General features: G+C 55.2%; 1 protein-coding gene across 11 annotated transcripts in view; it reads left to right on the top strand.

The window, feature by feature from the left end:
* TCF3 (transcription factor 3) overlaps positions 1-25,092 on the top strand; it is an 84,240-nt gene that overhangs the window by 4,630 nt on the left and 54,518 nt on the right. For all 11 annotated transcript variants that reach the window (XM_068997420.1, XM_068997422.1, XM_068997413.1 and 8 more), the window contains exon 3: positions 4,794-4,866. In XM_068997420.1, the coding sequence (XP_068853521.1) occupies positions 4,794-4,866 (73 nt within the window). The remainder of the gene's footprint in view (positions 1-4,793; positions 4,867-25,092) is intronic.

The following is a 25,092-nucleotide window of genomic DNA, read 5'->3' as shown; positions in this document are numbered from 1 at the left end:
TTTGATTCCTTTTTTCTAGGGAAAATGTGTTCAGCCCCAGCAGTCTGTGGTCCAGTCCTGTACTGGGTTTTGCTGTGCAGGGAAGGAATTTTAAGGCCCTAAGGGGGTGGCATGGCCTGCCATGAGTTCCTGGGGTCAGTCAATGACAGAGTTGTGCGAGATGCTGCAAACTGGGCCTGCACTCCTGAAAGAAGAGACTCATCCCCTCTTTAGTAAATAAATCCATTGGGTAGATATTGGGCTCCAAAGCACTCACCAAAAGCTTTGTGCCACTGTAATTTGCCAAAAAGGGCAGAAATCGAAGGAATCTGTAAGTGAGCAGGAGTCAAAGGAAAGGCCCAGTGATGCTTTGGGGTGTGCATGGTAGCACACTTACCTCTACCCCCAAATAAATTGCCTTTTCTAATTGCCCCAAAGTGCAGGTAATTTGTAAGCTTGCCTTCACCACTGCTGCCTGGCAGCAGGCCCAGATGGGCTGGCAGATCTGGAGAGGAGCTTTCGAGAAAGCATCCTGCCTATAGACCCGAGTGGGCAGCTCAGCCTATTGATTAGGCTGGGCTTTGGTGGCTGCCAGGCTTTGCAGCTCAGCCTGATGAGCACAGGCTGTGTATGGGGGGAGCTGCCCTTGGCCTGTGCTGTCGGGAGATGCTCAATCACAAGAACCTGGATATGAGGAAAAGGTTCTTCCCCCCAAGGCTGCTGGGCACTGCCCAGGCTCCCCAGGGAATGGTCCCGGCCCCGAGGCTGCCAGAGCTGCAGGAGCGTTTGGACAGCGCTCTCAGGGATGCCCAGGGTGGGGTTGTTGGGGTGTCTGTGCGGGGTTGGATCCATGATCCCTGAGGGCCCCTTCCAGCTCAGGATATTCCAGGATTCTCGGACATTTTGTGGTTACTGGTTACCCCAGGCAGTGTCTCGCCTGTGCCAGCGTTGGTGTGCAGTGGGTGCCACACGGGTGTCCTGGCTGGGCTGAGCTGCTCTGAGGGGCAGGGACACCCCGGGCAGGGGACAGGGGAGCGGAGCAGCCCCGGGTGTGTTGGTGCCGCCGAGTGCCAGCCGAGCCGGGAGCGGGCGCGTGCCAGTGCCAGCCGGGGCTCTGGCAGGAGCGAGGTGCTGTTAACAGCCGTGATTATTAGCAGAGTATTAACCATATGCTGCGGGGAGCTGCCTGGCAGAGGGGCTTTCTGGCTCGCCGCAGGGTGGGCAGGGGCTTGAGCAGTCACACGGGACCTGCTGCTCCCGCTGCGCCGCGGCCCCGGCCCCGGATCCGGGGGTGGGAGCCGAACTGCTGGCAGCAGGCAGGGCTGGAGCAGCTCCTGCTGCTCTGCTGGAGGATGCTGAAGCCGTGCCCTGCTCCGGCCAAGGCCCAGCACCTGCATTTCCATGATAAAACTCTTGAGTTTTGCTCAGAGCGAAGCAGTTGTAGAGTTTAAAGTTTGACTTCACACCGCAGTGGGCGTTTGGGGCTGTAGTCAGGAAGGTCTGTCTTAAGTGAGCGTGTATAAAATGTCCTGCTGGCAATGTATTTTGAGTCAAATTCCCTCTTCTCCCCGAATTAACAGCTGGATACTTTCCATGCTGCAAAATAAGATTTCAGGTTTGGAGTTCAGGCCTGAGGTTGGTTCAGCCTGGAGTTCATCAGGTGGGAGAGGGGAGAGAGTGAGCACTGATTTCATTTGAGAAGCGATGCACTTCTAGATGTGCACAATCAATGAAATGCTGCTCGATGTTCCCTGTTTCTGGCAAATTCCCTTTCTTCCTTAGGAGTTTGCTGTATGAAGTGTGGGGTCTCTTGGCTATAACCTCCTCAGGGGAGCATGCAGGCATTTGGATCTTCCTGTGCTCTGGATTTGCCTCTTTTACTCTGGGAGAAACAGAGGGAGAATAAATTCTTTAGGAGGGGTGGAAATCGAGCTAGGAGGGAATGCAGAAGTCGTTGTCAGCTCTCAGGGAGGCTGGAGGTAGGACTTGAAAAACCAAATACAGCGACTTAAGGTGGGGGATTTTACATAACCGTTTAAATCTACATTATTCAAATCTAACAAAGGCCGAGTAATGACCCAATTACAACCCTTGAGAGCTCATGCCTGGGTCCCTCCTCAATGCCTGGGTCCCTCGGTAGGTGCCAGCTCCGGTTCATCTCCTCCCTCCCCCCAGTTTATTTTTAAAGCAGCATTTAAAAGCAGAAAGGAAATTTGCAGTGGGTGGATGAACTTTGCCTGTGAGCGACACACGCCAGCGAAGGCACTTCATGTATGACTTGTGCCAGGCTCCTCGGGGCAGCCTCAGCCCACACCTCAGTGGAAAAAGAGGCTGGGAGCAAGAAAAAAGCCCAAAGCACCTCCTGGGGTTGGCAAGTCATAAGTGTGGAGGGGTAACCCGGGGTTCCCCCCTCTCCATCACCCTTCTTTGACAACATGAGGTTGTGTCAGGGCTGGGCATGGAGCTCAGGGAAAGGTTCTTCCCCCCGAGGCTGCTGGGCACTGCCCAGGCTCCCCAGGGAATGGTCCCGGCCCCGAGGCTGCCAGAGCTGCAGGAGCGTTTGGACAGCGCTCTCAGGGATGCCCAGGGTGGGGTTGTTGGGGTGTCTGTGCAGGGCCAGGGGCTGCACTGATGATCCCTGAGGGTCCCTTCCAGCTCAGGATATTCCAGGATTCTGTGCTTTAGCATCCCCACTTGCCCTGCTGCAGGAAGGGGTCCATGACTCCTAAATCCCCTGGGGAGGGAGAGCAGGAAGGTGTTGCATCATCCTCAAAATCTCTCTCCAAGCAGGTGGAGGAGGGGAGGGGTTCCCAGGGCTGAGAGGGGTGTGGGGGTGTTTTGGGGGTGCTGGGCATCGCTGCCCTGGGGGGGGACACTCCTGTTCTGCAGAAGCAGAAGGTGCTGGGTGCACAATGGAACAAGGCTGTTCATTTTCTCCACTCACATTTGCTGCTCAAACCTTGGGTTTTTCAGCCTCAGCAAGTGCTGAGCAGAAACGCTCCTGAAAAGAGCCGGCAGTGCGGTTGTTTTAATTTTTTGTTTGTTTTTTGTGTGTGTGTGTGTGTGTGTGCTCCCTGCCGGTCTGTTCACGGTGCATCCCTTCCCCCCTGCTCACACACACAGACCTGCCCCTCGGGAGTTTAATCTTAATCTCCTTCCCCACCTGAACAAGAGGGAGTGAGCACGGGCAGGGTGGGATCAGCCACCTCAGTTCCAATTTCAGCACTTCTGGAGACGTTTGCAGAACCCCCCCCCTGGCCTGCAGCGGTGCAGAGGAGCGGGAGCTGCAATCTTTGGGGTTTGTTTGTATTTTCTAGCCCAACTTCCTGAGGAAACAAAGCTCATCCGATGGTGGGGCTGCTGGGCCACCCCAAACACCTCGGGAGCCCCTGGGGTGAGCAGCAGCCTCGGGGCACATGCCAGGGGGCTGTGGGCAGGCAGGTGAGGGCAGGTGTGTGCAGGCAGCTGGGGTGAGCACTAAACACTGTTTACACCTTCATTTAAATCGGTGTATAAAACATCTACACCCCGCGCACGCACGTACACCATCCCAAATTTGTGCTCTTTATGAATGGCACTTGGTTCCTTAACTGCTCTCTTTGCATCTCTACCACATTTAACTGGTTTTTGTTGTTGTTTTGGTTTTTTTTTTTCTCCCCAGCATTTGTGAAAACAAAGCTGGGCAGACAGTTCTGTACAAAGGAATGTTTCTGACCACGGCCAGACATCAGCTATGTCAGGGCATGAAACGCTGCCTTTCTGTAGGCTCTTGTGCCATTACATTGTTTAATCTTCAAAGCATTAAACTTTTAAGTTACTCAGACATTACAAAGCTAAAAATAATAAAAATTCAAATGACTTGGTGGTGAAAGTATCTTGAGTAGAAAAAGGATATTAAAATGTTAATTCACTGAACGTTTTCCCACCAGTTGTTTTATTGGCTGGAGCTCCATTTGTGTGGAGGAGAATTAGTTTTCTTTTCTGCTGCACGCAGGTGCATGTAAATTATTAAATAGCAGCCTCTGAAACTCTCCCAACTTTTATTAAAAATATTTATACAGGTTAGGTGACGAGGTGTGCAGTATTTTTGAGGAAGCTCCTGGCAGGAGAGGCTCAGTTGTGATAATGAAGCTGCAGCGACAGAGCAAACAAGTCCCCAGAGCGACCGATTCTGTGAAATACATTAATTTTTTAAATCATGAGTAACTGCCTTTGCCCTTGGAGCAGCTTCTCCCCCCAGGCCCCAGGGCTGTGTCAGCTCCTGGTGCTGCTGCAGCCCCCAAAGCAGCAGGGTAGGAGCTGCTCCATGAGGCTGGGGGTCATCCCAAGCCCTCCCTGCCCGTGCCAGCCAGACCCATGGGCAGCCCTTGTCCTGCCCAGGCCCTGCATGTGGCTGGAGGTGTGGGATGGGAGCTGGGAGAGTGAGGGATAAAAGGAGCTTTGCTGTCATTATCCTGCTGGCTGTTTATGAATGGAGTCGGCCTTTCCCCAGGGCTCACCTGTAGCCGGGGTGAGCAATTTAGGGATGAAACTGTTGGTTTGGACCACAGCAGGGATGCTCCTTGGCTGGTTTCCAGCTGCCCTGAGGAGCCAGGGGCTGTGCAGGTGGGGGTGTGTGTGTCAGAGCAGGGCTGTGCCTCCCTCCTGCCCTTCCTGAGCGATGGAGCAGGGACACCAGGAAAGTTTTTTGCATCAATAAAGGGCTGCTCTCCCCCTCCCCTCCCCCAGCGTGACCCCTTTGCAGCAGCACAGTAAAACCAACACACTGAAATCTCTTTTCTCTTCCCTTCTCTCTCATCTCCTTGTTTTTCTAGATGTTTCCCTTGCCAGTGGCTAATGGAAAAAACAGACCCACGACCCTTGCGAGCACTCAGTTTGGAGGATCAGGTACTGTCATCTTTTTTTTTTTCCCCTTATACCAGAATGTTTCTTGCAATAAATCTGTGTTTGGTTCCAGAGACGCCGTAGCAGAGGGGGTTCTGTTCTTTGGTGATGTGTTTTTCTGGTGGTGCTCTGCTGCTGTTTCTCTGCATGGTTTCCGTGTTGCTCCACGTGTCTCTGGGTGGGCAAAGCTGATCTGGCTCCCATTAAGAAGCTGCTGCCCGAGCTGGAGGTTGTTGTCCCACTGCTCCAGGAGCCTGGGAGCAGACAGGGCTGTTCTCTAAGCTGCTCAGATGTGTCTGCACTGCCCTGGAAGACTTCTGCTGTTCCCCTCTGAAGAGGGGGTGGTGGTGGCTCGTTCCTGGTGCAGTTTGGGGGTGTGCTCCATGCAGCCCCTCCAGCAGCTCCCTGCTCTTGGGTGGGATCTCAGCATTCCCAAGGGGATCTGCAAAGCCCTGCAGGGTGCCAAGAGGGGACCAGGGATGCTGACATCTGAGGGCTTTGGGAGCAGGGTGGTGGGGAGGAGTGGGCTGGAGATGTGCCTGCAATTGGAGACTGAAAATGTGCTGGTTGGTTTGAGGCTCAGGTGGGGAATTCCTGGGCAGTGCTGTGCCAGGATTGGAATGCCCAGGGAAGCTGCTCTATGCAGGGCTTGCACAGCCCCTGGTGTGAGGGAAGTTCAGCTAATCTGCCCTTTTTGCTGAACACTTTGTGAATGGTTCAAACTCGACTTTCCTTACCCTGGGCTGGCTCCAGTGGTGCAGGGAAACTCCTGGCTGTGCTGTGACACTGGGAGGCATCCCAGAGACTGGGCTGGGATTTCTGGAGAGCAGCTTTGATGCCCCAGTGGGGCACTGGGGAAGCTGCAGCAGCGGGATGGGCAGTCTGCCCTGCCCTGCTCCTGCCCTCTGGACCAGGGAAACGTGATGCTCTCAGACTGAGCTGTTCAGCTGCATGTCAGGATGGTTTGGAGCAAACACTTTTGCAGGGAGGGAAGCTGTTGAGTGGGCGCTGGAGGAAACTGGAGGGGAGAAAACGTTCGGGTTAACCCAGATGGAAGCTGATCTTTGCAGAGAGTGTTCCTTGTGCTGTTAAAATAATCCACAAAAGACGTGCTCCACGCTGGGGAGAGAGGAGCAGTGCAGGAGCTCCCATTAATCCATTTCCTGCTCAGAGCCTGCCTTGGCTGCCGGGTCCGTGGTGCTGGCCAGGAGCAGGGGCTGGAGCGGGGCCCTGCGGCTCAGCCGGACCCCCCTGCAGCCCACACGACACCGAATCTTTGATTCTTCCCCCAGCCCTTCTTTTCTTTCGGGTGAGTGAAAGGTAACATTGACACCACCCTTCCTCTGGGCTGCTCTGAGCCTGACTGGGAGCAGTTCATGAAAACAGAGCACTGGTGTTATACAACTGCTCTGAGGGACCCTGCACAATCCCTGCTGTCCCAGCCTCGGACGCTGCAGAGGCTCCCTCATCCTGCCATGGCCATCCTGGCTTGGGAATGCAGCTCAGGGCTGGGTGTGGGGCAGGAGCTTTGCTCCAGCAGCACAGTTATCCCTTGGTCAGCCCTTTGGCCTCACCTGGAGATCAGGGGACAAATTTCATCTGAGACTCAGCTTTGGGACTTCTCCCTGCTCCTGAATCTTTGGCTTTTTGCTGGAGGGGTGGATAATTGCAGTAAGGCATCAGCGAGCTGTGCCATGCACAGGGCTGTGCTCTGCCTGCTAGAAGGATCCAGGGTGTCTAAACAAGGTCCTAGAACATGGCAAGGGGTTGTTCTCACAGTTTGTTGGTGTTGGTTTAGCTTTATTCACTGACTGACAGCAGGGTGCAATCAGGTACTAGTTAGAATTGTAGTCATGGAGCGCTTTGGGTTGGGAGGGACCTTAAAGTTCATCTTTTTCCACCCCCTTGCCATGGGCAGGGACACCTTCCGCTATCCCAGGGTGCTCCAAACCCCGGCCAGCCTGGCCTTGATCATCCCCCAAGGTAGTTCAACCCCCAGGGTTGTTCATCCCCCAAGACAGAGGCAGCCATCCAGCTCAAACTTTGATTTGAAGTGGAACCATCATTAACCCTGATGTGGTCAGAGGGTGGAGAGCAGATGGTCCTTGGATTTGGGGATCTGGACTTGCTGGGGGAGCAGAGCACCTCACAGCCACACCATAACCTGCACCTGGAGGTGATCACCCTAAATCTTGCCACGCAGGAAGGCCTGGGCATCATCTTTAATGTGCCACATGTGTTCCAAGCACTTCTCAGTCCGGGGCCTGGACCAGCACTGAAGGCAGTGCAGCATTTCCCCTCTGCCTGCAAAGGAGAAGCAAACCCTGATTTGTCTGAGTCTTAGCTCTGTGCTGTGCACCACAGTGCCAGGATCTCTTTATTTGGGCTTCTTGTGGTCACCTCAGGATAACAAACTGCTCTTGTCTCGTGTGCCAGAAATATTGGTGTTCTATCCTTCTGCCCACCCAGGATGGGAACCTGTCCCTGGGTTGGTGTAGTTGGCTTGGACATGGGAATTCATGATCCCCCTCATCCGATCTCCTTGTGGAAATGCTGGGGCAGTGTGCAGCTTTTATTCTTCTTCCCCTCCAGAGGAGCTGTTACCTCCAGGCTCTTTCCTGGGCTGAGGGAAGGGAGCAAAGCACTGACTGATCAGTCTGGGCCAAAATGAGATTGTTGCTTCCCAAGTCCAGCTGGCAAATAAAGGAGCAGAGCCATTTGAAACAGGGAATCCCAGTGATAAAATTGCCCCAAATTCAAATCCTTTTCAAATTCAACATTTCTGTACCCAGAAGTGTTGTTAACCACTGGCACAGGCTGCCCAGGGCAGTGATGGAATCACCATCCCTGGAAGTGTTCAGAGCAGGTGTTGATGTGGCACTTGAGGACGTGCTTTAGTGGTGAACATGGTGCTGGGCTGACAGTCGGACTTGAACATCTCAAAGATCTTTTCCAACCTGAAAAATTCCATGTTTCTGATAACTGCCCTGGCCAAGCTGTGGCCCCTTTACCACGGGAACCCCTTTTTTTCCCCGAGGCCAGAAAAATTCAAAGTCTTCATGCAAACCCTCCAGCGTTGAGATCCCTTTGCTTTCCTCTTTGTCTCCTGCTTTTATTTTAAGCCCTGCCACCGTTTCCCTCGTTTCTGTCCTCAAATGCTCCGGGGAGGAACTGGCTTCGCTCCCCTGCCGCATGGACAATCCAGCACCTCCGCTTTGCCTTTTCTTGGCAAGGAGAGACCCAACAATTGCCACAAGGATGGAGCTGACGTCACCCAGGCCGTGGCTGCAGCATTTATAGCACATATAGGTCACCGCGGGAAGTTGGTCTTCCTGGGGCAGGGAGCTGCAACCAGTGTTTTCCAGCATGGGCTGTTTGCTGCCAGGGTTTTATTTTAGCCACGGTGCTCAGCCCGTGCCTGTGGTCCTGCTCCTCAGAGGGTTTCACCATCCCCTCCCCAAAAAGTGTTTGTTACTTGCAGCAGCAAAACATCCCGAAGCGCGTCCCCCGTCGTATCACAGTTCACAAATGACTAATCTGAGCTGCAGCAAGCTCCCTCCCAGCGCCTCACCGAGCCCTGCCTCGAGCAGGAAACCACTGGGGCTGAATTTCACATGGAAATGACCATTTTAATTGACATCAAGGCAGTGGGAGTGGCCGCAGGCAGCAGAGTTGTGCTGTGACCTCGTGGCTGCTGAGTTTTCTGCAGGCTTGGTGCGTGCTGGCTGCACCTTTGCTCCAGCAAAGGGGTTTGGGCTCCGCAGAGCAGGGAGATAAACCCAAGGCACGTGGCCATGCGAGGTGAAACATCTCCTGGAGCAGCACACGAGCAGCACTTCCACCTGTGGGTAATGTGGAGGGTGTGCAACCATCTCCCTTCCCATCCCAAATGGTGTGGGGTGCCAGGACTGCGTCCTGTTGGGATGGGAGCCCAGGGGTCTCCTGCTGACAAATTATTCTGCTCTCAACAAGGAAAACCTCTGCTAATGGTTTTCCTTGTTCTCCCCTCTAAAATAAGCTAATTCAGCATTAAGTGCCTTTTCCTTCTTTGTGCTGGAGTGGGTTGGGCTCTTTGCTTGGGCTCTCGGGTGGGTTGGGAAGGGTGAGTCCCCTCCTGGCCCGTGCTGTGGTTCCCACCCCCAAAATTCGTTGGGTGCTTCCTTGCTGGTGAGCTGAGGCTCCCTGTGAGGGAATTGCTTTGATCGGGGGAAGTTCATCAAGTCCATTTGAAGCTGGTGAAGGAGGGAGTTTTTCAAAGGGTTACAAGCTGGTGCATGTAACAAATTTTAAGTTATAGTCTGGTGAACAAAGCAAATGGATTCTCCCTGGAGGGAGGCGAGCCCGGATCCCCTTTGAAACCCGCTTTAAACAACGCACAAACGTGGATACCTGTGGCAACAGCACTGAGAGTCATAAATTCTCTGAAAGCTGGGGTTGTCTCTTTAATTGGTGCTGTGGGGGAGCTGTTTGAAGGTTTAATTATTTCGAGTGCTCAGGCAGCCCGGGGTTGGGAAGCTCCAAGCGGGATGGGCACGGTCTGGAGCAGCAGGATGGTGCTGGGCTCCCCTCTGCCCCGTGGTTTGCAGGGACACCACGGCTGCAGGGCTGGGAAGAGCCAAGCACAGCGTTTGTGTCACCGTGCTGTCAGCAGTCGAGTCCCAGGCTGCAGAAACCCATTTGCAACTGTTCTCCGTAGTGAGGAAAGCAGGAGCTTTTATTAGCAAGGCTGTATCACGTTTTCCTACTCACTGCCTCGAGTTCCCACATGTTTTGCTTATGCTGAAGTGGGAGTGCTGGGCTCCGCTTGCTATTTTGATGGATGATGAAAGGCAGACATGAGGTGTGCAATATGGGGCTTGATATTTAGAACTGGCACTTGCCGTTCGAGTTTGGGATCCGGGCTGCGTGTTGTTGTGGCGTGCCCCTGCAAACTGTCACCAAGCAGGCCAAACACAGAGCCACCACGACAGAAAAAGGCAAAGCAGAAGAATTCGCTTGCCAGCCCATTGCTGTGACCATTTGTTTCACAGTAAATGTTGCTGTTTAGCCATTATCAAAGGAAGACAAAGGAGAGCTGGGGGTGCTCACCTGGAGAGGAGAAGGCTCCAGGGAGAGCTCAGAGCCCCTTGCAGGGCCTAAAGGGGCTCCAGGAGAGCTGCAGAGGGACTGGGGACAAGGCCTGGAGGGCCAGGACCCAGGGAATGTCTTCCCAGTGCCAGAGGGCAGGGCTGGATGGGAGATTGGGCAGGAATTGTTCCCTGGGAGGGCGGGCAGGCCCTGGCACAGGGTGCCCAGAGCAGCTGGGGCTGCCCCTGGATCCCTGGCAGTGTCCAAGGCCAGGCTGGACATTGGGGCTTGGAGCAGCCTGGGACAGTGGAAGGTGTCCCTGCCCATGGCAGGTGTTTGGAAGGAGATGAACTTTGAGGTCCCTTCTAACCCAAAACCCATTCTGGGATTCTGTGAAGAGCCTTGCCATGGCCAGGTCCAGCTTGCAGAGCTGTGAGGTCTCAAGTACAGTCCCTGCACCCCCTGCTCTCCACTGCTCTGCAGCCTCTCCACTGCTGCTGCTGGCAGAGCCCGCTCTGGGATGCAGGAGGATGCTCCAGGAGTGACAGGGACACACCCGTGTGCTGCAGAGCCTGGACACTCTCACTGAGGTTCATCTCCTCCATGCCAGTCGGGCTTTCTGCTTTGCTTCTGTCTTTGCCCTTGGAAAGCTCCTGTTCTCCTTTCCCTCCCCATCCTGCTCCCGGTTTTTCCCATGGGCTGTATCCCATTTCCCAGGACATGGGAAGCAGGGTCTGGAAGAAAAGGTTGGCAGGGAGTGCAGGAAATAACATGTTTGGGGGAACAAATGGCAGGGGGAGACCTTCACACCTGTGTCCCTTAATCCAGGGTCACACCCCATCCCTGATCCTCGTGTCCTGGAGTGCACGGTCCTGCTCCCAGGGCTTCCCCACCTGCACAGATATTTCTCCAGTGCCTTTGCAGAGAGGTTGAAACAGAATCCCAGAATGGTTTGGGCCCATCCCATCCCACCCCTGCCATGGGCAGGGGCACCTTTCACTGTCCCAGGTTGCTCCAAGCCCCGTCCAACCTGGCCTTGAAATACGAAGGGCTCTCTCTTCCTTGCAATTAATTTTTTCCCCTTGGATTCTATTTCATTACTGGGAGTGAGGGTTTCCTGTCCTGCCAGAGGCACAGCTGGTTTCTAGTGGACACAGCAGGAGCGAGTCTGGGAAGAGCAGGGACATGGTGACAGTGCTGTGAGGATGCTCTGGCAGCAGCTCAGGGCTCCTCTGGCAGATGGGGAGAGGCAAATGTAACCCAGTCCCTGTCTTGGTGTGTGTGTTTAACTTGGGGGATGAAGGGTGCATGTTTTCAAGGGAAGGTTTTTGGGGGTTCTTTTGGGGTTTTTTGTTCATCTCCCACCCTGGAGAAGAATCCTCCTGACTGGATTTGAGATTTTGAACTGGGAAGGAGAGCAGAGAATGCTGGGGGTGCCAGAGCCAAAGCTGTACTGAGATAAGTGACAGCTTTTGTTTAGAAACTGCCAATTTGCCACAGACCTTGTTTAAGCACAGTTTTAACTTTGCCAGAATTGCTGAAGCAGTGCAGGGCTCTCTTCCCAGCAGGGCTCTTTCCTTCCCTGGATGAGGCAATTCCATACCAGGGAGGCTGTGCCTGCTCCAGGGGCTCTGATGGGATCTGTGGGTCCGATGGAAAAATCGGAGGGGCTGAGGGGAAGCTGGGCTTGGTGTGCACCTTCAGTGTCACAAGAACAGGGACAAGCTCCAGCACTGCCTTGTCTGTAACAAGAGGAGCTGGGGGGAGCAATTAGTAAGCAAAGAGAGTAAGTTTAGCTTAGATATTGGGCAGGAATTGTTCCCTGGGAGGGTGGGCAGGCCCTGGCACAGGGTGCCCAGAGCAGCTGGGGCTGCCCCTGGATCCCTGGCAGTGCCCAAGGCCAGGCTGGACATTGGGGCTTGGAGCAGCCTGGGACAGTGGGAGGGGTCCCTGTCCATGGCAGGGGGTGGGAATGAGCTTTAAGGTCCCTTCCAACTCTAATCATTCCGTGGGTCTATCTGCCTGTTGGATTCCCATCTGTTTGAGCTGGGATATCCTGCGCTCTCCCAGCCCCTCCAAAAAGCTGGGAGCAGGGGCACTGAGTCGCCCACCAGTCCCTGTGGGGCCAGGACAAGGGACCTGGGCAGTGTCAGGACCGGGTGCTGGGGCTTCCCTGGCACATCCCCAAGCCACCAGCCCAGCTGGATACATGCAGGGGCCTCAACCTGATCAGCTTGGGAAGCCAGGATGGGCAATGATCCTCTTGGTGCCCCTCCTCCCAAGGGGAGGCGGAGGGGCAGGGGCTGAGCTCTGCTCTGGGACAGGGACAGGAGCCCAGGGAACGGCTGGAGCTGGGTCAGGGCTGGGCATGGAGCTCAGGGAAAGGTTCTTCCCCCCGAGGCTGCTGGGCACTGCCCAGGCTCCCCAGGGAATGGTCCCGGCCCCGAGGCTGCCAGAGCTGCAGGAGCGTTTGGACAGCGCTCTCAGGGATGCCCAGGGTGGGGTTGTTGGGGTGTCTGTGTGGGGTTGGATCAATGATCCCTGAGGGTCCCTTCCAGCTCAGGATATTCCAGGATTCTGTGATTTCCACCTAGTGGGCAGCTCCCAGACCCACACAGCCCTGGCATGATGTGTGGGTGCTGATGGAGGAGGGATTGCATTTTAGGAAATCAGAGCTTTTTCAGAGGCTGCCCTGTGCTGGGACAGTCGGTGCCTGGTCCCCTCCAAGCAGAGCCCACCCCATGCACACCTCAGAGCCACCTCTGCCAGGAGGTCCCCAAATACTTGGCAAGCCTTGATTAGCACGTTGGCTTAAACAAATTGAGTTATACGCCCACGGAGGGAAGAGGTGCTGCACTCCTTCACTGGTGACTTAGAGTTTAATTAATTTTGTTGCCAAATGAGGCATGAAATACAGTCTGAAATACATTGTGGTGCTGAATGTGTAATTGTGCAGGGGCCTGGGAGCACAGCTGAGGATTGGGGATCACCTGAGGCGAGCCAGGCATGGAACTCTCGTGGCCCCTGAACGGGGCTGTGCAACAACAGAGAGCCCATTTGGGGGGACAGACAGGGGACAGAGCCCCCCCATGGCAGCAAAGCAGTGCCCAAAGATGTCACTGTGCCCACAGGTTTGTCACTGTTTGGGGTTTTTCTGCCAGAGGATCCAGCTCCTGGGCAAGGCTCAGACTGGTGGCAGGGTCCCCAGGTGTGTCCTCACTGGGGCTGTTCTGTCTCTGCCATCCAAACAGGGGTTTGGCTCTGGTTTGGGGAAGGGATGGCAGCTTTGAGATCTTGGTCTGTCTGTCTCTGTCTTGCAGGGTGCAAGTACATCTGAACGAACATCAGAAAGGGAAAATCTGAGCCGTGAGGGGAGATTTCTTGGTTCAGCTTTTGAGGGTTTCTGCAGTGGCTGTTTGGATGCTCTTCTCCCTGCCCTGATTAATGTTTCTGGAGGGACGTTGCCCCCAGTGCCTCACTCCCTCAGTAAAGAAGGGAAAGAGGCAGTCTAGGACATCTGCCCTCATTTTTTAATCCTGAATTTTTCAATTAACTCGCCAGGTAGCCCAGCTCCAAAGCCAGCGGGGAGAAAAATCTAAAAAACACTGTCCATCTGCCTGTGAACCCTGGGAAGCACATCCCCACCTCCAAAGTGACCTCAGGCAACGTCTTCCTCTAAATTTAGCTGGGGATTGCGTCAGGAGTAAGAAGGAGGTGAAGTTAATGTGGCATAAGCTTTTTCTAGCAGGGGAGTTTGCCTGGTTAGACAGGGACTGAAAATAAATAAATGAGCTTCATATCAGAGCCTCTGGGGCCAGGGCTGGGAGGGAGGGCAGCCTCCAGCACAAAGGGACGTGGGCAGGTGGCTTTTTTTGGAGCAAGCAGGGCAAGGCACAGTCATCTATAAGCCTTGGCTTGTCCTAGCTGGGAATAACCTGCCAGGAAAGTGGGTGGTGCTGTCTGAGGGCACTGGATGTGGCCAGCAAGCTCTGGGGTCACCTCTGGCCGTGGCACCTGCCTCTCCTAGGGACTGGTGGCAGCAGGTTTGGTGGTGGCTGCTGGGCACTGCTTGAAGCAGAGCTGTTCCTCCCCTTCTCAAGGAGCTCTGAAGCATCTTCTGCCCATCCTTCCTCATCCCTGGCCCCTGGGGTGAGGAATCAGTAAGGTTTTCCCCCTCCAAAAGCCCTCCCAGGTGGGTGTGTGTGTGTGGCATCCAGGGGTGTCCCAGGGGACAACCTGACCTGGAAGAAGCCAAAGTCCTTCAGGACAAGCCTTGGGGTCACTGGTGTTGCCAATCCTCTCTCTTACCTTTCTGCCTCGTCCTGCCCAAGCTGGGGGGGGACAAATCTCACTTTTGGCAAGTGACAAACCCATCCTGGTGGCGGCGAGTGCGTGACCTTTCCTCAGAGAGCGGGGCTGGCCTGGGCCCCTGCTGCTTTCTGGGACATTTTATTCTGAAGCGATGTGGTGTCCCTTGCAAAGGCTCCTCCTGCCCTGCTAACATTGTTATACAAAGCAGCAGTTTGCCATCTAATTAGGAAAAATACGCACTAACCTCTACCATATGTTGCTCTTCTCCTCGGATTTGCATTTGAAAGTCCAGCTGAATTTCAATGTGAAACTGGATTTTATCCAAATGATGAATGGCCCGAGAAGCTGTGGGAAGGTGGATGTGCCTCCCCATCACATATGGTTGGTTGGTTGGTGGGTTGGGTTTTTTTTTCCTTTTTGAAGAAAAAAATTTAAAGCAGGGTTCCTTCATTTCTTGTCCATGGTTCAAAGTGTTCACACCTTTCCTCCCAAACTGGGTTTGTCTGGCTGCGTGGTCATTCCAAGGCTTGTGAGGTGCAGGAGCTCCAGCTCCACGAGGGAGAGGGATTAGATTTAATCCTAACAACTCGTTTTTGGTGGCAGCTCCACTCCTGGCTGTGCCCTGGGTTGAGCCCCCAGTGTGGGCAGCAGGGGAGGGGGGATTCTGCCCCTCTGCCCCACTCAGCTGAGACCCCACCTGCAGAGCTGCCCCAGCCCTGGGGAACAACATCAGGAGCACGTGGAGCTGCTGGAGCCACTCCAGAGGAGGCCACGGAGATGCCCCAAGGGCTGGAGCCCCTCTGCTCTGGAGCCAGGCTAGGAGAGCTGGGGGTGCTCACCTGGAGAGGAGAAGGCTCCAGGGAGAGCTCAGAGCCCCTTGCAGGGCCTAAAGGGGCTCCAGGAGAGCTGCAGAGGGACTGGGGACACAGGCTGGAGGGACAGGACCCAGGGAATGGCTTCCCAGTGCCAGAGGGCAGGGCTGGATGGGAGATTGGGAAGGAATTGCTCCCTGGGAGGGTGGGCAGGCCCTGGCACAGGGTGCCCAGAGCAGCTGGGGCTGCCCCTGGATCCCTGGCAGTGCCCAAGACCAGGCTGGACATTGGGGCTTGGAGCAGCCTGGGACAGCGGGAGGTGTCCCTGCCCATGGCAGGGGTGGCACTGGATGGGCTTTGAGGTCCCTTCCAGCTCACACCACTCTGGATTCACTACATTTCCCAGCCCATCAGGAGCCCCTCCCGTTGCTCCTGGTGCTCCCTGGAAGGGCCCCAGCCACAGCTCCCAGGCTGGGGGTTGAGGCTTTTTGGTTTTTCACTTGGGCTGGAGCAGTGGCTGCTCCAGGCCCCTTCCCACACCGGGTGTGCTTTGGGCAGTGCTCCCCGGGGAGCAGGCGCAGAGGCTTTGCTGCTGCCTGGGCTGCTGGAGGTTTTGGGAGCCATCGCCTTGCTGAGCCCGCACTGCACACCCCCACAGTCCCTCCGAGCTGCCTGGACTTCCCACTTGGCTCGAGGCTGGGTTTTCCCCTTGTCTGAGGTCTGTTTAAGCTGAGTTAAGCTCTGTGACAAAGTCGGCATTACGTTGCTGAGCTGGGTGAGCTCACATGGCTCTTAGTGACCTTTTACCTCACCTGCCTGGCAGAAAAAGCTCTTAAAAATCACTTCACATCCTGATTATTTCACATCCTCTGTGAATCTGTCATTGGAGAGTGGCTTGGGTGCTGGGCTGGCCATGGTGCTCACAAGGGGAGGGAGCTGTTTGCTCCGGGTTTCTGACTTTTGTTCTCCTTTCTCTTCACTCCTTGGAGATCAATTCAATCTTTAAGACAGTTTTTGTTGGGATTTTTTGTTGTGTTAATGCAGCTGAACTAATATGATTACATTTCCAGATTTGGGTAATGGAATAACAAGTCAGGAAGCTTTTTTTTTTAAAAAAAAAAAAAAAAAGAAAAAGGAGAACTTATGTCACTTCCAAGTCTCCAGTTGGGAAGCTCTTTCCCTTTATCAGTTACTCAGACAGGCTGGGGACTCTCCATCCCTGGAAATGTCCAAGGCCAGGGGCTTGGAACAGCCTGGAGCAGTGGAAGGTGTCTCTGCCCATGGCAGGGGGTGGAATGGGGTGGGCTTTGAGGTCCCTTCCCACCCAAACCATTCCATGATTCCGTGTTCTGACCTTCTGGGGCTGTGGCCGTGCAGGGACACCCCAGCCCTGGGTGCTGCACTTTGTGCTCCGTGTCCTGGTCAGCCACAAACACAGAGAAGCCACAAAGATGTTCTGGGTGCCCAAAAAGATGCATCTTCCCTTTGCCCTGCGAGCTGCCAGGCCAGAGGGGCCGTGTCCCTCCTGCAGGGCTGTGTTTGGGGCAGAGGCCCCAGCACACCCACCCTGCCTGGGGCAGTCTCACCAGCATCTTGAGGCACGTGTGCTTTGCTCGTCTCATCTCTGTGCTTGCTCTCAGGTTCAGAGGAGGGATCTGGAAAACAGCTCAGCCAAAGCATCTCACAATGGCAACTTCCTCTCTAAAAAGAGAAGGATGTTGTGGAGTTGGTGGCTTCCCATTATTTTCCCCAATTTGAGCTTTCTTGCCACTGGTCCCGCAGTGTCTGCAGTATCAGAGGGATCCAAAGCTATTGGAGAGTGTCCAAAGGAGGGACACGGAGCTGGGGAAGGGTCTGAGGAGCGGCTGAGGGCACTTGGCTCGTTCAGCTGGAGCAGAGGAGACTGAGGGGAGGCTCCTGGGGGCTGCAGCTCCTCCTGAGGGGAGGCGGAGGGGCAGGGGCTGAGCTCTGCTCTGGGACAGGGACAGGAGCCCAGGGAAGGGCTGGAGCTGGGTCAGGGCTGGGCATGGAGCTCAGGGAAAGGTTCTTCCCCCCGAGGCTGCTGGGCACTGCCCAGGCTCCCCAGGGAATGGTCCCGGCCCCGAGGCTGCCAGAGCTGCAGGAGCGTTTGGACAGCGCTCTCAGGGATGCCCAGGGTGGGCTTGTTGGGGTGTCTGTGCAGGGCCAGGGGCTGCACTGATGATCCCTGAGGGTCCCTTCCAGCTCAGGATATTCTGGGATTCTGTGATTCTGTGTCAGGCTGTGTGTCCTGCTTTGCTCTGGAATCAGCCTCACGGCTGCTGGAGCTCGCTGTGGCTCGGGATGTCCGTGTCCCAGAGCCACGTTGTGTCACCGAGCTGCTCCTGCCCCCCCGGGATGGGGTCCTGGCCAGTGGAGCAGAGCAGGAGTGGGGCCGTGGTGTTTTCCCTTTTTGGGAATGCTGTAAGAAGGTAGTGACTCACTTTCCATGGAGCTGATAGTTACCCTGCTCCTGTCTTGGATTTGTGTTGTGTAGCCAGCGGGATTATTTATAACTTAGCCAGCATCCCGAGTCTATTGTTTCTGCAAAGAGCAGGAATGACTAGATGACTTCCTGAGATTTTTTTTTTTTTGCCACCCCCTCATTTTTTATTTTTTTAAAAATCTGCTTTTCCTTCCAAGTATTATATTCGCCAGTTGGATGCTTTCCCCCCACATCTTCCCCTCCTGATTGTGCATTTGTGCTGCTGACAATCCCACTACCGGTGTTGCTTTAACTCTAAACTCTCTCCCAGGAAAGGCTGGGGGCTGTGCCCCAGGAGGGCTGGGGCACCTTCCCGTGGCACGAGGGGCTCTCTGACCTCGCAGGTGACTGGGGACTGAGGCAGGAGGCTCTGACATTGCCATCAATGGGTAGACTCTCACCTCTGCACCCTGTGGATGCTTTGGGGTGGGAGGTGCATCCCAGGAGCAGGGTTGGTCTGGTCTGGGATTGCACCATCGAGCTCTGGGTCAGCCTTGTTGTCTCTGCCTGTCTGAAGGGTCACTTGGGACAATCCAAAGGTATCCCTGAGCCCAGGGATGCACGGAGCAAAAGCCATTTCCATCCTGGCACAGCCAGCCCTGGGGACGTGGCACTGGTGGGCGTGGAAGGAGTGGGTCCTGAGCTCCTGTCCTGGCTGTGTGGCTGCTCTCCCGATGGCCATCGGGGCACTGTTGGACCCAAACCCTGGAGCTCTCCTGGTTTTTGCCCCTTTCTCTCTGCCCACCCACCTGCTGTTGATTCACTGTTGGTATCATGAAGCCCAGCAGCTGTCACCACTTTAATTAATTAATTAAGAAATCAGTGGGGAGGGAAGGTGCAGGATGGAGAGAAGGGGCAGGGTGGGTTTGGCCAACTGAGCTGATCTGAGCCCTTGGAGGGGACCTGCAGGTTGAGCTTCCTTGGGGAGCATCCCCCAGCGCCCCGAGGCTGCCGTCCTCAGCTTCTCCTCACCCAACAGCTCCACTTTGCACCTTCTTGCTTGGCCTTCACGCCTGAGACTCCTGATTTGGGTTTGGCTGAGTCCAATTCCCTTTTGGGCGAGTGTGGAGCCTCAGGGGTGCCCGTCCCAGCTGTGTTTCCTTCATGATCTGCTGCCTGGCCCTGATGTAACGAGCAGCCTGAGGTTGGGGCGGCTGCAGAGGCGACCGGGGGCGAAACAGCTGAAGGGGAAGGAGCCTGGGCTGCCTTGCGGGCAGCAGAGACCCTGCTCAGGTGCTCTCGGTTTCCATTAGTTCAAAACTCAAAACCTGGGGCTCCTTGAATGTTAGGCTGCTGTTTCTGGCCGAGGTGCCTGGATGCCTCTGCCCGGCCTCTCCCCATCGGTCACCAAGAGCTGCCTCGTGTCCCCTCCGGCTCTGGCTCCCTCCCGAGCTGCAGGGGAGCCATGGAAGGGGCTGAAGTTGTGGTGCTCCCCCTTTCCAGGGCTCGTGGCACTGAGGTGCTGCTGTCCCTGCACTGGCTTTCCAGGAACTGCCTGGCTCCACAGGGAAGCGTGAGGTTGGTCCAAGTGGAGTTCTGTCATGCTGGAAACACCACTTGGATGTGAGCGGCTTGGAGTGGAAAATGAGTCCTGAGTTCTGTCCTGTGGGGTTTTTACATGCTCTTCACAGAATCCCAGACTGGTTTGGGCTGAAAGGGACCTCAAAGCCCATCCAGTGCCACCCCTGCCATGGGCAGGGACACCTCCCACTGTCCCAGGCTGCTCCAAGCCCCAATGTCCAGCCTGGCCTTGGGCACTGCCAGGGATCCAGGGGCAGCCCCAGCTGCTCTGGGCACCCTGTGCCAGGGCCTGCCCACTCTCCCAGGGAACAATTCCTGCCCAATCTCCCATCCAGCCCTGCCCTCTGGCAGTGGAACCCATTCCCTGTGTCCTGTCCCTCCATGCCTTCTTCATAGCCAGTTTTGCTCTTCCAGGTTTCCTGTGGTGCAGAGCACCAGGTGTGGGTCAGAACCCGGAGGAGTGTCTGTCACCTGAGATCCTGGGCTTGGGGGAGAGGTGATGCCTGAGAAGGGCCTGGGAATTGAGGCATATCAGAGAAGTGGTGTCTGGAGTCACAAGCTCACAACAAACTTCTGCAGTTCTCTTTGGTTGCTTGTTTTAGTCAAAACTGGAGGTTCCTTAGGCCTGGCACTTCGCTTGCTTCCTGCGAGAGTCGCTCCCAACACCTCCCCAGCCCGAGCGGAGCAGGTTTGTGCATCCTAGGGGATGCCTGTGCTGGGCTGCTCCTGCTGCTGCTTGTCCTCATTCCTGTGAGGTTTTCCAGCTGCCAGGGCACCCTTGTGCTGGCTCCTTCCCATCCCAGGCACTCAGGCATTTGGGGTTTCTCCCTTAGCTGGAGCCTGCAGGCACTGAGTGATGTCCTGAGTGAAGTGCTGGTACAATCCCATCCCGTCTGGCTCACTGCAGCAGTGCCCTGGAGCACTGGGCAAAGCCATGCTGGGTGGCTCTGAATTCCCGATTCCTGCTGGCCCTCAGGCTCCTTTAAATTGAAGTGCATGGGAAATAAAGCTGAGTGAAAAGATGGGGGAGCTCCCCACGGTGCCCATGGGCAGCAGGAGCTGAGAGCCAGGCAGGAGCATCTCCCCCAGCTCCCTGCCCTGCCCAGCCTTCCTGGGTCAGCTCAGAAATAGAGAAGAGCCCTTCTCCCCCAGCTTGCTTTGTATTTTTAAAATCATTGTGGTTTTTTGTTCTGTTTTCTTTAAATAATTTTCTAAAAAGTTGAAACTGTAGAACTGGATGGGGTTTTTTTTTTACCCAAAGAAGAAAACTGAAAGATGGGTGAGACGTTGTGGTTTGGAGCACCAGTTGTAAATAAATTTTTGGGTGCTCCAGCGTGCCAGGCTTTCCCACCTGGAGAATGAGTGCTGCTCCCAGGAGCTGTGTTTGTCCACTCAGCTTCTTCCAGGGATAATCTGTGTCGCTGCACTTTGTGCCCATGGAAAGCTGAGCTGGCTCAGCTCTGGGCCCTGCTGCCTCCCTAGCTCTGCCCTCATTTTTGGGCAAGTCTCTCCATCTGTACAATCGCAGAAAGAGTTTTCTTCCCTGGAGAGGCTTCGAGGTTTAACATTTACAAAATGTTTTGAGATCTGCAGATAAAGGGAAGCCAAACAATAACCAGTGCCCAGGGCTGTGCCAAAGGAGTCCCCTGGATCACCATGGCAAAGCTGTGCAGGATTGGGTGGAGGTGGCTTTTGTGAGAAGGCAGAAACTGCTCCAGCTGCAGCGCTGGTGCTGACCTGGCCTTTAAAGGGCTCCTGGCAAGGAGCTAACAAGAAGATAACATCATGGAGTCACAGAGTGCTTTGGGCTGGAAGAGACTTTAGGGATCGTCCAGTGCCACCCCCTGCCATGGGCAGGGACACCTCCCACTGTCCCAGGCTGCTCCAAGCCCCAGTGTCCAGCCTGGCCTTGGGCACTGCCAGGGATCCAAGGGCAGCCCCAGCTGCTCTGGGCACCCTGTGCCAGGGCCTGCCCATCCTCATCTGTAGATCAGAGCATGACTGAGGCACTTGGGTGATTTTTTCCAGGGCTCCCTGGGAGCAATCCTGACCTGGAAGAGACTCTGTCCATTTGCTCTTCAGACAGGGCTTCACAAACTCCCTGGTAAACCAGATCCACCCCATAAACTTCATGAACTTTCCTTTCGCTGCCTCTGCCTGTCCCTGCAGCGAACTCTCTGCAGTCCCCAAACAAAGGCAGGCAGTGGTGGGCAGGACAGGCCAGAGGCACCGGGAGCTGCTCCTCCCTCCCCGGGGCTGGGCTGGAGCTCTGGAGCTCTCGGGCTCAGCACAGGGACCTGGGCTGGGCACAGGGCCCCGGGCTCCTCACTGCCAGCACTGCCGGGCCATGGCAGCCCAGAACGAGCTGTCCAGGGGTACGTGCTCCTGCCACACACCTGGCACGGTTTTTTGGTAAAGGGTGGGAGGATGGAGTGTGAAGGGGTAATTTGTAGTGGGGTCGGTCGGGAGTTTCTCGAGGGATTGGGTGGGCTGGAGGGTCAGGCTGAAATTGTGCAGGGATCTTCTTCCTCACATTCCCAGTACTTTTCAGTGCTGTCAGGTGGGAATTGAGAGCCTTAAAGCTGCTTGAGGACACCCAACCCTGCTGTGGGAGCAGGAACAGCCCGGCTTTGTCTGCTGCCTCCGCACTGCATGTGCCCAAGTCCCCTAAACCTGTCACAGCTGTGGCGAGGGCAGGGCTGCAGGAGGAGAGGGGTCTGCAGGTTGGGGACACGCCACAAAGTTCAGGTGCCAGCTGAGGGTGTCCTGTGTAGGGTCACCCGTGGTCCCCACGCCGCGAGCCCGTCGCTGGCGCAGTTAATTGCTGTATTGTTAATTGCTGTGGTGACATGGCCTGGGTGTGGGATTTCCTTGCCCTACAAGGGGCTCGTGGGATGGTTTTTATTTCAGGTGGTTTTAGATATGAATCAAACAAGGCACAGCTCCCTGGAGGTGGTCTGGCTTTGATTGGAGTGGCTTGTGTGTGTGGAGTTGTAATTTAAGAGGAATTGTTTTGTCTGAACTGCTGCACGTGGTGCCTGCTTTGAGCTGAGGTGGGCTTCAGGACACCTTGGGAAACCTGCACCTCTGGGTTTTAAATAAACATGGGCTTGTGTGTAGGTGAGGCATCATCCTGGGTGCAGACTGGGCTCTCTCTGGGATGCCAGGGAGCAGCTGAGGCTTTGGGATGCTGCAGGATCAGGGGGAACTGTGGGGTGGACAGAACGGTGCAAGCCCAGGAGCACGTTCCCGTGAGCACCCTGGGACAGTGGAAGGTGTCCCTGCCCATGGAAGGTGTCCCTGCCCGTGGCAGGAGTGGAACAAGATGAACTGTAAGGTCCCTTCCAACCCAAACAATTCTGGGGCTCTCAAGAGAGTTAAAGCTCTGTGCCCAAGGTGAGCAGAGGTTGGTGTGAGCTCCTCACCCTGACCACAGCAGTGTGGGCAGGAGCTGGATGTGCAGCCCCAGAGTGTGGTGGATCCTGGGCACTAGAGAGATTGATAACAGCTTGTTTCCCCTTGATTCTGTTGGGAAATGAGGGGTCTGGTGGAGCAGCCAGGGCAGTTTGTCCCCTCCAGCCTGTCCCTGCTCCCTGTGCCCGAGGTGGCAGCAGTGCTGGGGCTCTGAGAGGCGAAGGTGTGAGGCTGTGGTTTTGCAAACCAGCTGCCAGCTGAGATCTTCCTCTTCCCGTCCATCCTGGCCTGCCCCATCTTGGGGGCTTCTGGGGCACGTTGTGCTCCAAATGGGGAACCGATTTTCTTTGGGTTTCCTGCTGTCTTACATGTTCAGCAGCCCCTGGAAAGTCCAGCAAGCCCAGAACTCACTCAAGAAAAATGCAGGGTGAGAAGGGCCCTTTCCTGCCACAGCAGCCCATGCTGCCGTGCCCTGAGCCACTCCTGAACCTGGGGCAGCGAGGATCTGGAGGGAGCTTTGCCAGGGGCCAGCGTGGCCCTGGGTGTCCCTGGAGCAGAGGTGGGAGCTGCCAGCAGAGCTCACGTGCTGTATGCAGTCCAGGCATCTAGAGATGACTTTGGTCCTTGTTTTCCTTGCAGCACTAGGCTGGGAATGGCTTTTTTTTTCCCCCCTTCTCATTTTTATACGTAGAATTTTAATTATTTTTTATTTCGAACTTGCATTTGAAAATGCAGCCACTTTCCTTCAAGACAGCAGCTTCTCCTCCTCAGTGGTGAGCTCAGCTCTCAGCATCCCAGCAAACTGCAGCTCCAGGTTTTTAACTGCTGCAGCTCTTTTCTTCATGGAGGAAAACATTCCATTGAGCTTCTCATAGTTGAAAGAAAGCAAGCTTTGAGCAAAATATCAGAGGAGCTTGTTGATGGTCAATTTTCCTGGACAGCTGTATTGGGATTCCTGATAAGGAGCATTAGTGCTTGGCTTGACAAAAGCACCAGAGATCGAACCCTCATGTAGAGAGAGGAGACACAGATGAGATAATCGAATGGGTCTCTTTTTGTCTCCAGCTTGTTCTGGGCAGCACAGAGCCCTGATGTGTGAGCCCTGGGAGGGCTGGGATGGGCTGTGAGGCCAGGCTGATGGAGCAGGGAGGGGAAACCTCCTCCCACCTTCCCAGGGCCACCCATCCACACCCCAAACAACAGTCAGTGCGTGCCCAGGGTAACGTGAAAGATGTCAATAACAATAATAAAATCTGCTTTCCTGAGATCTCTGTGGGGCTTCTGGAGCACTGGGCAGTGGGGTTTTTTCAGGGCTCTTTTTGCTGCCCAGCACAAGGGATGAGACCAAGGAGCAGCAGCCCCCACCAGCCGCTGTTGGGTGATGCCAAAGTTGCACCCAGGAAATGGTTTGAGATGTGCAGGCAGGAGAAAGGTGCTGGTGAGTCCTGGGAAAGAGGAGGATCCGTGCTACTCATTGAGTGCCATCTACTGGCACCTCACCCGTGCCACCGTTTGCCCGGGGACGGAGCGGGTGAAGGCGGGGGACAGTGGGTGCCCAGCCTGAGGGGGTGGTGAGGGTGGGCTCCCTTCTCTCCCTCAGCCGTGCCCTCCTTGCTCCTCGCAGCCCCTGCCGAGGGTGGCACGTCCCAGCCAGAGCTGGTGTCACCACGACCCATCCATCACACACAGATGGGATCCAGGCTGCCCTTGGCTCCGTCCTGTCCTCTCCCTGGAGCTGCCCCAGGCTCTCCTCTGCATCCCAAAGCAGGTGGCACGTTTAGGTTTGTAAAACCCATCCTTCCCACCAGCTCAGTGCCTTAATCTCTCCACCAGTGTTTGGGCACTGCTTGGAGACGTGTGTTGGGAGCTGGATTTAGGGACAAGGGGATGAGGGTCTGAGGGGCTGGAGCAACTTTCTGGTGTCCCCTGACCAGTGTGTGGCAGACAAGGTCTCAGGGGCTGACTGACAGCCTGAACCCACAGCAATGCATCAGTGACTCCTGCCAGGCTCACAAGAGCTGCTGGCCCTGCCCCATACACACCATGAGCCTTGGTGGCCTTAAAGCTGATGGGTTTGGATTTGTCTTCAGGTCAACTCTTCCTGTGACTTGTCCTTTTGGCTTTAGGGCTACAAGGGGAATTTGGGCCGTGGGGTATGGTTGTACTTTGTATGGTGGTATGCCCTTTCAGGGCAAGGGACAAGTGAACATCTTGAAGTGTTTATATTTGAAGAGGGGGGAGAAAAGAGTTGTGGTTCATGGAAATGGTGCTTTGTAGGAGCAAGTGAATTGAATTCAGCCCTTTTTAATGCAATTTAAATAATCGATGGTCTATTCAATTACAGAAATATTTGGCAGAGCTCTAAATAGGTCACATCTGTCTTTAAATTGTTCTTCAGGTAAATACCTCACTGTGTGGTGTCACATGGACCAGATTCTGTGAGAGCTGCTGTCTGGGAGGGAGAGCTCCTCGGCTGTACATGCAGTTATCCCCAAAACTCTGCACCTGGTGTGCTCTGACCCATGGATTTGCTTTAGGGATGCCTTAGGAAGCCTGGCTTGTATATTTTGGGTGTATCCAGCTCCTGAAGTTTGCAGCCCT

This window comes from Aphelocoma coerulescens, chromosome 28 (genome assembly GCF_041296385.1).
Source record: "Aphelocoma coerulescens isolate FSJ_1873_10779 chromosome 28, UR_Acoe_1.0, whole genome shotgun sequence".
Taxonomy (NCBI): domain Eukaryota; kingdom Metazoa; phylum Chordata; class Aves; order Passeriformes; family Corvidae; genus Aphelocoma; species Aphelocoma coerulescens.
This window is presented reverse-complemented; position numbering and strand designations above follow the sequence as displayed.